General features: G+C 59.8%; 1 protein-coding gene across 1 annotated transcript in view; it reads left to right on the top strand.

Moving 5' to 3' along the window:
* Positions 1-14,712, top strand: part of PTPRN2 (protein tyrosine phosphatase receptor type N2) — a 367,694-nt gene that overhangs the window by 185,829 nt on the left and 167,153 nt on the right. Inside the window, exon 11 of the mRNA XM_090287741.1 lies at positions 5,076-5,155. Coding sequence (XP_090143867.1) covers positions 5,076-5,155 — 80 coding nt within the window. The remainder of the gene's footprint in view (positions 1-5,075; positions 5,156-14,712) is intronic.

Raw genomic sequence — 14,712 nt, 5'->3', positions numbered from 1 at the left:
TTCTGATTGGAGGGGTGTCCCCAGCCCTCTTGCTGTCTGTCCGTTTGTGTTCAGAGCTGAAGTTGGGGATCTTGGTGCCAAAAGCTTCCCTGAACCACCCACGTCCTGGCCAATTAATGTCTGTACTGTGCCCCAGGGTCTTTAATTATTGTCCGTGTGAACACACACGCATGTGCATACATATATGTGTGTGCACATGTGTCCCGAGCCATGCATGCAGGTTCCATGTGTAGCCCAGGACCCGGCACTGACGGCAGGCTCTGAGGGGCAGGGGCGGCCTAGGGAGGGGGGCTACGTGGCCTGATGTGCCCCACACGGCCCCGCGTGGCTCCGCGTGGAGGAGCCTGCTCAGCGGTGCTTGTTCCGAGAGAGGGGAGGCCATGAAGCTGGTACTTTCCGAGACCGTCTGTGTTTTATGGGAGGACTAGTTATGCTCAATATGCTTTGTTAATGGTGATGTAGCTGTCAAGTAAATTCCATTATTTCTTATTACATCATTAGAGGCCATTAAAGCAGCATTAGCATGCTGATGTAATTACGCCACAGACGCGGGGCGGCCGCAGTTATGACTTTATAATCTAATCACGCTGTCCGTGCAGCTGACGGATGCCGGGCCTGCACCGGGCGCTCAGGCAGCGGGGGTGCAACGGGACTGCTCCAGCGGGAGGTGGGGATGGTGCTGTGCTGCCACTGACACCCGCGGAGCTCCCGGACCAGCCCCACGCAGGCCGGCGCCGCTGCGGCAGCGGGCGGGTTCTACCGCTGACCTGGGTGTGTCCTCTTGCTTCCAGCCATTTAGCTCCCGTCTGCCTGGTGACAGAGGTGACGAAAACGCTGTGCTCCTGCTTCCCGGACAGTCACTGTTCTTGGGGCAGGGCTGCCTGAGCTCAGTTGCACCCGTCACTGTCCCTCCTGCAGCGTCCAGCCCCTCGCCTGCACCACACCACCGTTCACGTGGGAGAGAACCCCTGGGAGTGCGGAGGCTTCCGGAAAGCATCTTAGTTTCCTGGGGCAGAATTGTGGTTACTGACCTCCCTGCCCTGTCTCCCTGACCTGTGAACACGTTTAGTGTGAAGCCGAAGTAGCAGGGAGGCTCAGGATGGCCTTTCGCCCACGGGGCGGCCCCTGTGGCTTGCTCAGTGGCCGAGCCCTGGGTGAGTCAGGGCACGTGCCAGTGGGCTGCAAACTAACAGTGTCAGAGATTCTGCCCAGAGCACGTGAACATCACTGCCAGCCTGGAGCCAGAGGCAGTAAATCCGGAGCCCACAGGAGGGCCTGGTGGGAGGTGCCGGCTCCCTACTGAATGCACCTGCTGCCCCCGGCGCTGTTGCGGGGGGAGGCTGTCCCCTGGCTCCACTGGGCCCAGCATCGCTCAGTGGTTCCAGCTCGGGAGGGCGGAGAAGGGAGGGTCCGTGCGTAAAGGCCCCAACCCTGCACTGGGGGCCTTGGCTGCCCTGCCCACGCCTGCGACATTGCTGCGGCGCAACCGGCGTTTTCCTGGAAACACGGAGTGTCGGGGAAGGGTCCCACTGTGTCACGCCACCTCAGCCCCGTCTTTAGACAGAAGATGAGTCGGCAGGCAGGACCTGCTGCGTACCCACAGGGCAGTGCCTGTGAGGGGCGGGGGCCACTTCTCCCTGGCGGTAACCCCTGCGCGTTGGTCGCAGCTGTCAGTACGGAAGTGCTGACTGTGAGGTGACATCGCCACTCAGCCTCCCTGGACCTCAGCTTCCCGCCTGTAGAAGGCAGAGGGCAGGGCAGGGCCCACTCGGCTCAGCGCCGACAACCTGCGCTCTTAAGCTCCGTGCTGATTGCCACAGAGACGCACGGACTTGAGAACAATTAGCTCCAAGGGGCAGGACGCAAGGACGGGGGAGGGACCGAGTCGCACGGCACCCCCACTCAGAGGGCCGCCCTTCTGCGCGGTGCTCTGGGCCCTTGCGTGGCGCTGCTGCTGCCACTGCCGCTGCTGCTGCCACTGCCGCTGCCGCTACGGTGGACAAAGGCCCCGAGTGCCACTGAACATGACTCAGGTTGGTCTTCGTGTAGCTGGGGGGTCTGGCACCTCGGGGCTGTGCTCCACGCGCCGCGGCCCTGGCGCCCACTCTGCCCGACGTGTTCCCTCGTGGGCGCCTTGTCTGGACGCCCATGGTGGCACTCATGCACCTGGTGCCACTGGGGCCAGACAGCGGGCAGGGCTGGTCTCTGAGCTCCCCGGGACGAGGGCTGTGGTCCCCGCTCAGCCTCTGCCCTCCTCTCGGCCCTCTGCCCGGTGGCACCTGTGTCACGGGGCATTGATCTCGCACGGCAACTTGTCACAGGAGAGCCAGGCCTCCAGGGTCGGGACACGCGTCTCCACCTTACAGCGGGATACACTGAGGCTGCGGAGCGGGCACCACATGCAGACTTGGGCACAGAGACTTCACATCATTGCGTGTTGAGGCAGGTGCAGCAGGTGTTAGAGAGTGAGCGTGTCCGTGGTCACATGACGAAAGGCTGTGCCGACCCGTCTAGAAATCACATGTGCCCAGGGCTGGGTGCTGCTGAGTCTCAGCGACGGGAAAGCTGATGCTCAGAGGGGGCTTCCCCTGCACCAGGCTTGTTCCAGGGGTGTCAGCATGTGTCCCTAACGGGAAGACAGTAGCACACAGTGTCCTGAGAGGAAGGCCATTGTGCTGCGTCTGTCTGTCCATTGGTCCCACTGGGGGTGGCAAGTGGGTGGCAGTCATGCCCAGAACACAGGTGTGTGCAGGCTCCAGACAAAGAAGGGCCAGGGTGTCCACGCATCTTCGGAGGGAACGTGGGCACCTGGGGAAGGAGTGGAGATGAGGAATGTCCAGGAACAACATGGGAACCGGAGTTCCTGTGACTGGGACATGATCGGTGGCCTCCGGGCAGCAGCGAGGGCTGCTCGTGACAGTGGGGACTTCCACCTGCTTTGGGAGACGCTGCCACCGAGTGGGAGGCCCTGGCAGGAAGACAGTGCGACCTCAGAGCCCATTGTGCCCACAGAGGCTTCGGGGAGCCTGTGAAATAACTAACCTGCAATCAAAATGCTTGGCGTCAGGCACTTGGAGGGCCGTGGAGGAGCGGGGGAACTGTGCCGTCCAAGGGCTGGCAGGGAGGCAGACCAAGGGGCCTCCGGGCAGCGGACAGTCCAGGGTCATGGTGAGGCGGGGATGTGGTGGCAGGTTTGTGTGCAGGGACAGAGGCAGAAATGCCATCACTGCAGGGCCAGAGAAGCCGCCCTCCGTAGGTCAGAGAGCTCCCGGCAGGAACGGAAGGCGGGTTTGGCTGTGTGTCCTCGGGCACAGTGGCCTGCAGAGGCAAGGGGACATCAACCTTATGTGAGCAGCAGCGCCAGCAAGCGGGGCTGGAGGGTCAGCGGGGCGGCCGTCCAAGGACGGTGCCTCTGGGCTCCGCGGTTGGGGGAGCAGGGCGGGAGCTGGGCTGGAACCTCTGCAGCAGGAACCCAGGACGGAATGGGGCGGCGTTGGCACTTCCCAGGAGTCTACGCAGAACGCGGTGCTGTGGACAGAGAAGGCAGAGGGACGTCCCCAGACTGGACCGACCTTGCTGCGCAGAGCTGCAAACCAGTGGCGGGCCGACTCGGGCCAGCACAGTGGGCTGGCGGCCGGGGACCTGAGCGCAGACCCCCGCGAGGAACCGCACACAGGGCCAAGCCCCTGAGTTACGAGTGGAAGTGGCACCTAAACTCACAAGAACTCACGAGGTGCCCAGGAGGACGCCAAGGTCTGAGGTCGCAGAGCCCCCAGCAGACATGGGCTCGTCCAGTCCCGGAACAGTGCGCCCTGGGGAGGCAGGCAGGCGGGGGGTGAGGTCAGGCCGGTGGCAGGTTCTTTCCACGGGGACTTGGGCCCCAGGCCGTGGGTCCGCCCTTTCTGAGGCAGCCCTCCCAATGTGTACGTAAGGCTTCCTGAGCGCGGGCTCACCCTCAGTGGGTTCTCGCTCTTACATGCGTTTCTACGCAGCATTCTTATTTCTATTGGTACCTCTTAAATGGCTTTATCACAGACACGGAAATCAGCAGCAGACGGGCGGCTGGTCACCAGGTGCCTGTGCGCGGTGCCCTGCGGGGAGCGTGGGCAGGGCCCTCCCCGCCCCTTCTAGCCACTGGTGTTCAGTGTGGTTCCTTCTGAGTATTCCAGCTGGTCTTTCAAGAAACACAGTAAGGGGATTCTCTCTCCATTTTGGCAAGAGAGTGCTGACCGGGGTGGGACCCCGGCGCCTTGGATTACCGGACCTGCGTGGGCAGAGCTCGAGGAGCAGCTGTGGGGAGCGGGCTCTTGGGAGTCACCTCCTGGGCTGCTCTCCCCCCTGGGGCGGGTCCTCTCCCGTGTCCTGCGTCCTCGGGGGCTTTCCTGCCCAGGACGTTTGAGGAGGTCAGGCTGCGAAGCGCTGCTGTCTGTGGATGGGGTTTGTGTGCCTTTAGAACCGACCCTGAATTCCCGTTTTGAGATTGCTGCGCGTGTAATGTATGTTTCCAAAGTGCGTGAGGTCTTCCCATGAATCCAATTGTTTAAAGAAAATGATGTGTTTCTCAAAATCATATTCAATATAGTGTTTAAAAGCTTTGGATCTTGAGTAGTTCCTATCTGCCAATTCCCTACCAGTTATTTTTATAGTGAATGTTTCTTGACAACTTTGATGAGTTTTTTAAATGGTTGCTGTCAAAAAGATGTTTAAAATGCCCGTCTCTTCCCTCTCTACGTTTGATCCATTCTGCCCCCTTGGGAACCAAATACTGAAATCTGTTTCCATAACAATTCTCTTCCTTTGCAAGAACATCTGCTTGTTGTGGTGGGGCTGTTGCGACTGAATTTTTCACAGGAGCCCTGCGTGGGTCCCAGGAAAGCAGAGCCTCACAATAGAATTGCTGGGAAATGGAAACAAAGAGTCTCAGTGTCAAGGACGCACTCACACTTAGGGCGCGGTGGTCCTGGGTGCCCGTGTGGGACATGGAGACCTGGCGGAGGTCATGCTTGGGACGCGGTGGCCCTGGGTACTCGTGTCTGGGAGGCTCCCCTGACGCCCTTCTGCATGATCTCTTCCAGTGTCCTGGGACCGGCAGTGACCTTCAGAGTGAGCGCCAACGTCCAGAACGTGACGACAACAGATGTGGCAAAGGCAGCAGGTAAAGCCGTTTTGACAGAACACCCATGCACACACATGTGCACGCACACGCACCCCTGGAAGGGGGCAGAAAGGACGAAAAGTCCCTGGTACCCCGCTGTGTGTGGGGAGGCAGTGGGCTGGTAGCGGGTCCGTTAGCATGGCTGCAGGGGACAGCAGTGCGGTGCTCGGAGGTGAACAGCCGCGTGCGGAGGCGGCGCCCGGTGTGGGCGGTCCAGCGCGGTCTTGCCTCTGGTTTCCTGTTTGATACCAGGTGACAGGCTCTGGCCTCAGTCCTGTCTGTGACACCTGAACATAATGCAGGAGCGGGGTTTCAGCAGAAGCAAGGGACTTGATCGTGGCTCGTGATTGGGGCCCCGCTCCCGTCAGTGCCCCTCGCAGAGCTGGGACCAGCCGAGGGCGTCGCTGTCAGGCAGAGCCGCTGGGCCGGCCGGCCCGTCCTCCAGGGGCTGGTTTCAGCTCCCGGACAGCTCTGTGAACGTGCCGCGCGGCCTTCCTGCCTCGGGAGGAACCGGGGGCGCGTCCCAGCACCTGGGTGTGGCGCTCTGCTGGCCCGGGCACGGCAGGGCAGCGGTGACAGCCGTGCTGTGTGGTCACGTGTGGGGCGCGCTCCCTGACCCAGAACGTTCTGGTTGATTCCGAGAGGATGCTTAGTTCTCCTTCAGGGGACGTGCGCGTGTGGCACCGTGAGCTCGGTCTCCGTCCAGAGAATGGGCCCGCGGGGAACTGGCTCTGGTCTGTTCTGGTCGCAGCTGGATTCTGCCAGCAGGGACTCTCGTTGCCCTTCGTGACTGACTTGCTAAAAGGGTTGATTTTGGGGGCCACGTGTTTTGGGTTCAAGAGAACTTGTTGCAAAGTCGCCTGCCCTCAGGAAGCCTGACGGGTCTGCACTCGGGGAGCCGGCTCACCGGCCTCCCTGTGCGGCCGCACCTCCTCGTGCGCGGGCTCCGGGGGCTCACAGAGGCTGGGTCCCTCCAGAGTGGGCGCACGTTTCACTCAAACACTGGGCGCGGCTCTGCCCCCGGGCTCGGCTGTTCCCTTCGCCGCACAACACCCGGTTCCCGTCCTGGGTCCTCACGTGGGCGATACACTCTCGGGGTTTGTCCCTGTGCTGGGAGGCCGGGCGCTCGGGGTGGGGTTTGCTCAGGATGCTGGGAAGGAGCCAACAGGAGGTGAAGCCTTTTTAAACCACGATGACGTGGCCTTCCCTTGATGCTGTTGCTTCCCTGGGAAGGGGGGGCGACGACCGGAAATCTCCCTCCAGGGTCGCGTGCGTGCGCTGTGTACGGCTCCGGGGGGACAGACGTGAGACGGATGCGCGTCCTAACAGCTTTCCGGACGCCTAGGTTTGCTCAGTGACACCCGTGTGTTTGTCGTAACTGTCACAGCGGCGCACGGCAGCGTGTGAAGAATCGATGACATACACACACAGTTAAAAATCAGTTCCTCTTATGTTCTGAATAAGTTTAAGATGTTAGGAATGTACGTGATGCTGTGCAAGGAGAGGATCCTGCAGAATAAGTTGTGACAATTGTATCTTATCTGGGGGCCATAGAAATACCCCAGAGCAGCGGCGCCAGGACCACATCTGCCTGGTGGGGATGTCTGGAGCCACGGAGGGAGGTGACCTTGCTGAGGGCAGTGTCCATGGGAGGGGTCAGCTTCCACACATGCCCACCAGGAAGAATTTTGAACTCAAAAGGAGTTTCTTTCTGGTTTCTCACTTTACAAGGTGACGTGGATTTCAATAGTATGGGTGCAGCCTGCCCGACTGTCTCGTGGGCAGACCCGCCTGGGGGGCCGCGGAGGGGCCGTCACATGTCCCCAGCTCCTGTTGGAACGCGGCGGGTGTTGCGTGCAGCCCTGCAGACCCAGCAGCGGACTGCCCGTGGTCCCTCGGGGGCCGCATGACGCTGAGCTGCACACGTCTCGTGCAGGTGGAATCAATAGGGCATTTGTTTTGCTAACTTTATACAAAATGGTACAGAACCCAGTGACCAGGCACATAGCTCTGAGCCCCCGCCCAGCGTCATGCAGCGGAGGTACCAAGGCTGCCAGCAGCGGCCGGTCCCGTGGCCCAGGACCTCTCTGTTCCTGGGATGACCCTTTCCTGGAAATCGGCTGCCTTACAGGTTGGGGCAGGAACGTGAGGTGTCGGCGGACCCGCAGCGGCCAGTGTTGGCATGGAGGCTCCCGCTGGGTTGTCCCACATGCAGAACACGGGCAGAACCTTCTCATCTTCGTGCCCGGTCATCGCGTTGTCCCGGGCAGGACAGCAACGCCCCCTTTTCCTGGTCGTTCCCTTGGTGGTTTGTGCTGAAGCAGGATGTTTCTGATGGCTGTTTGCATTTCCCCTTCAGGGAAGATGTGGTCAGTTGCCCCGAGACAGCATTTGCTCCCCTCCCTTCCGCGCCACCCAAGGTGCCAGGCCAGGCTGCTCCCACCACGGCCTCCCCCGGCGCCACGGGCGTGTTCCCACGTGGTGGGTTTGATGACACGGCTCTTCCTCCACGCCCGCCTCCCGCTGGCCCCCGGCAGCAGTGACCCGCCTCGAATCGCAGCCTCTGGGCTCCACGCGGGCTGCCCTGCTTCCCTGCGGGTTTTGGGGGACATTCTCGGCGTTGTCTCCAACAGCAGCTCTGGCCCCAGAGTCCTGCCCCCACCCCACCCCTGACCCGCAGAGGCAGCCGGTCTCCTCTCCCTGCGCTGCCGTCCGGGTTTCACAGTTTACACACCAGCTTGTCTGCGTGAAGGGGGCTCCCTCCTGTGCTGTCCCCTGCGGACACCGGCTCAGGGTGGGACATCGGACACGGGCCTGTGAGTGCGGGGGAGGCCGGCTCTCACCTGGGGGAGCTTTGAGACAGACGTCCAGTGTGGGCCACAGAGGGAGGCCTCACGGTGACACAGAAGTCACCCCGGCTGCGTGGCCCCTTAGCTCTTCTGCTTAGTGGGCGTGTGCAGCCTCAGTCCTTCCAAGACACTGGGGACGTGACTGTTTCCACGGCCATCATCATGACTGCGCGTGAACGGCATTCCTGCCGCCCTCGTCACCTTAGCATATGCTCCTAGCGCCTTTGTGCCCACAGAGGAGGCAGCTCCTTTTGAACACAGGGCCGTGGGCGACAGCACAGCTTTTAAAGACGTTGCTTCAAGGTGACACCTGAGGGAGGCGCCGTGCGACCTCGAGGCCAGGGGAGCAGGGTCCCCCCCACCCGCCGCCCTCCTCCGCCCGCACAGCGCTGTCTGCGCGGAGAGGACGCGATGCCTGTCAGAGCCTCCTTCTGGGAGCCCCACACACACCCGTCCCCATGGCAACCGACAGGCAGGGAGCAGCAGAGCCAGAGGAGGGTTTTCAGTGGCTGCTCCGCGCCGGCCTGGGGCGGCCGCCTGGGTCTGGGCATCGCAGGCCCGCGAGGCCGGGCACTCACAGCCCAGCCGCTCCCGGCCCGGCTGTGCCCAGGCGCCTGTCTGCTGGGCGGCGCGCCTGCCAAGCCCCAGACTTCCGTGCCCAGGGCTCACAGTTCCACAGCCTATTTTTCCTACCTGATCTTGGCAGACTTTCCTCCTTTGATTTGATTTGTACTGGCTTCCTCCAGGCAGCATTTTGAGTCATACACTCATGCACATATGCACACACGCATGCACACACATGCACACATACAGGACTAGGATGGCATCCATCAAACATCACAGATCCACTACACTAACTTCATTCCCCGATTTCCTGCTCTTCCATAGCATCTCCCAGGATCGAAACGTTTCAAACTTCATTTTTCACTGGTTTCCTCCAGAAATAATCACGGCTCTGACGTTACCTTTGAGGCCGCCCTGGCACCTGGAGGCCCTGACTGCGGACATTGAGTTGCTCCGGCCCCCTGGCTGCGTGGCCAGTGCCCCAGGGACACTCAGGCCTGCCTGTCCACAGTCCTGTGTCGTGTTTCTCGCTCCATGTCCCAATAACAGTTTGGAAAGGATTGTTTGGGTCAAAAATTTAAGCCACAGACATTCCCAGGGCCTTGTTTAAAAGCCACAGTTGGCCCCGCTGGGCGGCACTGTGGGTTGGAGCGTCACCCCGTGTCCTAAAAGGTTGCGGGTTTGGTCTCTGGTCAGGGCACATACGGGAGGCAGGCAATCGATGGTCCTCGCTCCCCCTTCCTCTCTCTGGAATCAATGAACATGTCCTTCGGTGAGGAATTTTTAAGAAGAATGAAAACATACAGTTCGTAGAGCTATATTTTATATGTTTATAAGTAGGTGGATTAGAAGTCCGTTCATTAGTCCCATTGGGAGCAGAGAACAGTCACGTGTTACGTGGCCTGATCAATGTGGCACAAAAGCGGATTTCTTGCCTGTGTCCAGGTGGGCCCAGGGGACCCTTGTCCCGTGGACGATGGTGTGGGCGCCCGCTGCAGACATGTCCACCGTGTTGAGTCCTGGGCTGTCTCCAGGGGCCGCCGAAGCCAGCAGGGGACTCGCTTCCTCGGGGTGTGGCTGTGTGGGTGTCACAGCACACTCTCCCACCCCTGAAGCCTCCAGGACACACACACATCTCTGCATCGACCCTGGGAGCCCTGCCCGCCCGGGGTCATGTGTCTGAAGCGACCAGAGGCCCCGTAGCAGCCTCGGGATGGGTGGCCCTACTGCTCGTCACGGGGAGACAACACCCAAAGGCCCCTGGAAGCGGGGAGCTGGGCTGCTGCAGTGCCTCCCGCGTCAGGACGAGGCACGAAGGGAACAGACACTTCAAAGGCCTCCGCGCGTTCAGAGCTGTGGCTTCAAAGCCGGCCTCCCTGTCTGCAGTTCTGCTCCGGCGATAATTAGCGCCCCTTAAATACCGCACAGAAGCCAGCGTCCCGCGCGATGCAGGTCGCTTTCCTGGCTGTCCCTGGGAGTGGCTCCCAGCCTTTCCTTGGTTGGTTTCTTTTTCATCAAGCGACGAGCAGTGTGCGTGGAGGATTAAAACACCATTTGGAAGTGCAGGGAGAAAGCCACTCCTGGAAAACATCCTTCACTCGTCCTTCATTTGTTTTCTTAAATCAGAGGAAGGGTTCATCTCCCAATTCCTGAGTGTGCACTGCTGTTATATTTTTCCCGTTTAAAAACAAACATAAAGCACCTTAAAGCCCTCTTTTCTCACTCATTCATGTGATGCTTTCATCCCCAGTGGCGGCATTTGGCACAAACATCCCTGTTCTGAGTGATGATCTTACCACCCTAACAGGCGTGTCTGTGGCTTCAGCCTCAGGTGGGACCCATCCTTCCTCAAACCAGAATAGGCCCCAAGTGCCCCCACAGGGACCTGGTGGCTGCAGGAGGTGAGCAGAGCCACCGGTGCCCTGGGGACTTGGACCCCTCTGACCCCGGGGTGGGGACACATCCAGGGCTACAAGGACGCTGACCCAGCCCTATTTCTGTGACAGGCTAGTTATTTGTAACAGCATCCCCTGCTGGATGCGAGTTCCCTGCTCAAAGTGGGAAACCCTTCCTGCCAGGGCAACACCAAGGCCGGGGGTCCGGGTCCCCTCGCCTGTGCCGTCTGTGCAGGGAGAGGCCAGCGGAGGGCACGTTCTAGTCCTGCCGTGCCCAGGTGGGACGCAGGGACCCAGCCCAGGGCTGAGCTCAGGACAGAAGCTGAGTGAGCACGGCAGAGTAGAACAAAGTGGGTGGGGGGACTCTACATTCTACACCAATAACCAGCGTATATCCTTCTGTCTGTCCGCTTCAAGGACTCCCTGATACGCTCTTTCCCGATGTACACACGTCAGACGTTCTCGCCAGCACTGTGGACCGAGGTTCTGGCCCCGGGCAGAAGGGTGGGCTGTCTGCCACGATCCGGACCCTCCTCCTCTCCCTTCTCACTCCCTGTCCTCACTGAGGCTTCTCAGCTCGTTTTCCACGTAATTACCGAGGCTTGAGTTACATCCAGCTCTTTCCTCATACCTGCTGTGCTCTAACAAAGTAAACGCAGGCATTGAAACCAGGAAGCCAGGATGTCAGCAGCCTGGAGGAAGTTCGAAGAAAAGCAGGAGCCTGGAGGGCGTGTTTCTGAGGAAAGTGTCTCGGCAAAGTGGTGGCCGAGGGGCAGAAGTGCAGCCAGGCTGTCACCTTCCCCAGCAGGAAGGTCGCTCCAGGCCCTGGGAGCCATCCGGCCAGAGGTCAGTGGAGGAGCCATCTTCCTGTGAACCTGGGCCTAGGGAGGGGGTGAGGGGAAGGGGCTGCGCCGCCCCCCAGGTGCAGCAGGAGGGGAAGGGGGTCACGTGCCATCCTGAGCCCCGTGGCCTGCGGCTCCGCTGTGGCCTCGGACCAGACCTGGCGTCAAAGTCCTCCACCGCCGTCTCCGTCCCTCATTCCCTTTGAGAGCCGACTTCTGCGGGACCCTCAGAGCGCGGGCCAGGTGGGCACGGGGCCTTGGCAGCCGCATCAGCAGCCACCACACCATGCAGACGGTGCCTCCAAAGCAGCTTGACCATGGCCCCACACGGGCCTGACCTCGGCAGCCCTGCCCCTCAGCCAGGCAGCCCCTCCCGCGGCGCAGGGAGAGGCACGTGTGGCCATCCCCAGATGAGCAGGCGTCCGCATGTGAGAGGACTGGTGCACAGCCTGCACATGAGGGTCGGTGACACTGTGCTCTGCACTTGGAATGGGCTCAGAGAGCTCAACCATTGTCACCAAGCAAGAGAAAACGGGGCGACTCTCCCAGGTAGGGGTGCACTCCCTGCCATGACGGGACTCCTGTTGCAGGCAGCGTTTCCCAGCGTCACGCTGCACACTTCAGATGCATCGCAGTGTTGTTTGTCAACTGCACCTCCATAAACTGGGGGGCAGGGTGGGAATGGACAGGGACAGGAGCAGGGACTCGTGACCCCAGCTCGAGCGGCTGTGAACCGCCCCCAGGGTCTGCAGCACAAAGCCCATGTTCTTTCAGCTGAGCAGCCAACGTCCTAGGCCACCAGCCTGAAATGCCCGGTGAATGACAGGCTTGTTAGAGAGACGCTCCCAGAGGGTCCGGCAAAGATTTGCCCAGAGCCACGAGGGGCTCCCTGCCCATCTCACCCAGCGCTTTCCATGGCAGCCAGCTTGCTCCTCAATCACTGTCCATGTGTTTTAACATGAATTTCAGCAGAATTGGGGCCATTAATACAGAAACGGAAAGAGCGTAAATGCTTGTGGGGGCGTTAAAACCAAACCTGCCCCCGCGTGGCCACACCCCCACCTGGGCGGCTCTGCAGGTGCAGCCCTGGGCTCTGTGACTAGAGGTGTCCTGTTTCTTCCAGCGAAGCTGCAAGACCGAGGCCAGGCCCCTCTGTGCCCTGCGCCCCAGTCCTGCCCACTCCTGGGTGGTCCCAACCCTGTCCCCGCCAGGCCGCCTGGCCCAGACCCAGAAACGCAGCCTCTCGTCCCCTGGATGGAGGACGTCGCTTTGTGTGATGTTTCTAGTCGGGAAAACAAACTGTGGCTAATCGTCGTGACCCTCTGTTCTCTCACAGGCGCGTTCAGAGTGCGCCGCCCTCGTCAGGAAGCGCGCGCGCTGGTTGGCGCATGCACCTTCTTAGCATCTAAAGCGAAAAAAATGTATTTCGAGAAGCACTATCCTGCCATTTGCGAGAGTGTTTGTTAACATGACTAATCTGATTTAAGTGAAAATTATTCTTTATATTGATCCCCACAAATACGCACTTTCCCCCTTTAGAATCCGAATGGCGACACCGAGGGCTGCGTTTCCCTCTCCTGCGCAGACGTGTGGGGGCCGTTTTTGCACAGATCAGTGACATCCGGGCAGAGCTCTGTAGGTGGGGAAGCTCCGTCTTCGTCTGTGTGATTAGTTTCACCTTGTAGCTTCGGCTCCAAAGATGCAATTAACAGTTTCCTGCGCAGGCAGCTCGCTGGTACCCCTGCTGCAAGCTGCGCCACATTTGCATTATAAAAAAACTAATTGGTAAACACGGTCTCTCCCGTTCCCTGCGACCCACCCAGTTCCCTCCGTGCTAATTGGTTCAGCGTCAACACACACTGGATGGAATTTCAAAGGACGCCTCTGCGGAGAGAGCCTTAGAGCCCTTGTGTTCACAGAACGACTCCAAGGAGACTGGGGAAGAGGCCCGATTAATGCCGAACGCAAGCACCTCTTCTGTCCAGTCGTTGCCATAGAAACCGTTTTGTCTGCTAATCCAGTGGGGGGGGGTGTTTATTGGGATTCGTCCTATTGACCTTCCTGGGGGCAGCAGCTTCAGGGACTCCCCGCCCTGGGCAGCAGGGGCTGAGTGAGGACATCTCGCACTTCCCTTGGCACTTGAGGCCGGCCCCCACAACCCCTTCTCTGCCCAGCACGGCCCTCAGCACGTGGGTTGTTCCGCAGGAGAAACCCGTGGCTTGTGACGTGTGGGCATGTGCGCCAGTTCCCGGTGCTGAAGCCCGGGAACCCCTTCCCACCTGTGCTCCCCTCGCGCCCCCCAGGCCAGCAAGGGCTCCTGACCCAGGCCGGTGGACTCTCGTCTGCCGGATGGTGGCCTCAGTAAAAAGCTCTGGGAACTGTTTTTGCTCCCAGGTGCAGAGTCCTCGCCCGTGCAGGTCTGTGCCATGTGTCTTCCATCAGGGCTCACGGAGCTGGAAGGGGCCGAGCAGGTGACTCAGCCCGTCCGTTCCCTAGCCAGTCGTGTGACGTGTGAGGAAGTGTCCGAGGCGTGTTCGGTGACAGGACTGAGAGTTGATTAGCAAAGACTTCTGTTTCCCTACGCCCCCCTCCTCCTCCTGGATCTGAGGGTCTATATATTTTCGTTACACTTACCAGGCTCTGATGGATGGAGTTTTCCCCTAGTGTTTAACATGGGAACTGCCAGACAGTTGTAATACCCAGAATGACATAAATAGCTATTTGCTTAATTGCAAAAAAGGGAAGAAAGACCTCATGTTCCATGCTAGTGACAAAACAAAACAAACAAAAAAAACCAAGCTCTTTTCAGTTAAAAATTAACAAGAAGAACAACCAGTGAGTGAAGTGGAACGGCAGCGCTTTCTGTGACAGCGGGTTCCAAGTATGTAGACGGGGTGAAGGAGGAGGTGGACACGGGAGCAGGCGAGGAGAACCGGGAGTGCGCACAGCGCTGGGGACAAGGAGCGGGGACAGGACTCGGACTCAGAGCTAACACGGGGCTGGATCAGCCTGCTCAAGGTCATGCCGTGACCTTCAACGCCCAGCCCTTTGCTCCTTCTTGATCATTCTCTTGCTCGCTCTTGTTTGCTCCAAATGACCTACAAGCATTTGATAGACTGATAGACTAGAAATTTGTTTATTTTAGGAATTTAGGTTACAAACAAAACAATGAGAACAAATGGAGGAAAAGCGGTTGAAGGTATTATGGCTCAGAGAAGCTCTGATGGGCGACCAGATAACTAGGCTGATTGTGGAGGACAAAGGAGGGACAGACTGACACAGCCCCGCTCACGCTCAGGAGGAGAGGTCGGATCCCTGCTCAGGCTCCCTGGGCTTTGGAGCTGGAATTGTTTTCCTCCGCACCGTCCAGGCCTCCCATTTCAGTAATCTGCTTTTCTCTGGGATTT

The sequence above is a fragment of the Furipterus horrens genome, unplaced genomic scaffold (assembly GCF_987537825.1).
Source record: "Furipterus horrens unplaced genomic scaffold, mFurHor1.1.pri manual_scaffold_9, whole genome shotgun sequence".
In the NCBI taxonomy this organism is placed as follows: Eukaryota; Metazoa; Chordata; class Mammalia; order Chiroptera; family Furipteridae; genus Furipterus; species Furipterus horrens.
The sequence above is the reverse complement of the archived record's forward strand: the minus strand, read 5'-3'. Positions and strand labels throughout refer to the sequence as shown.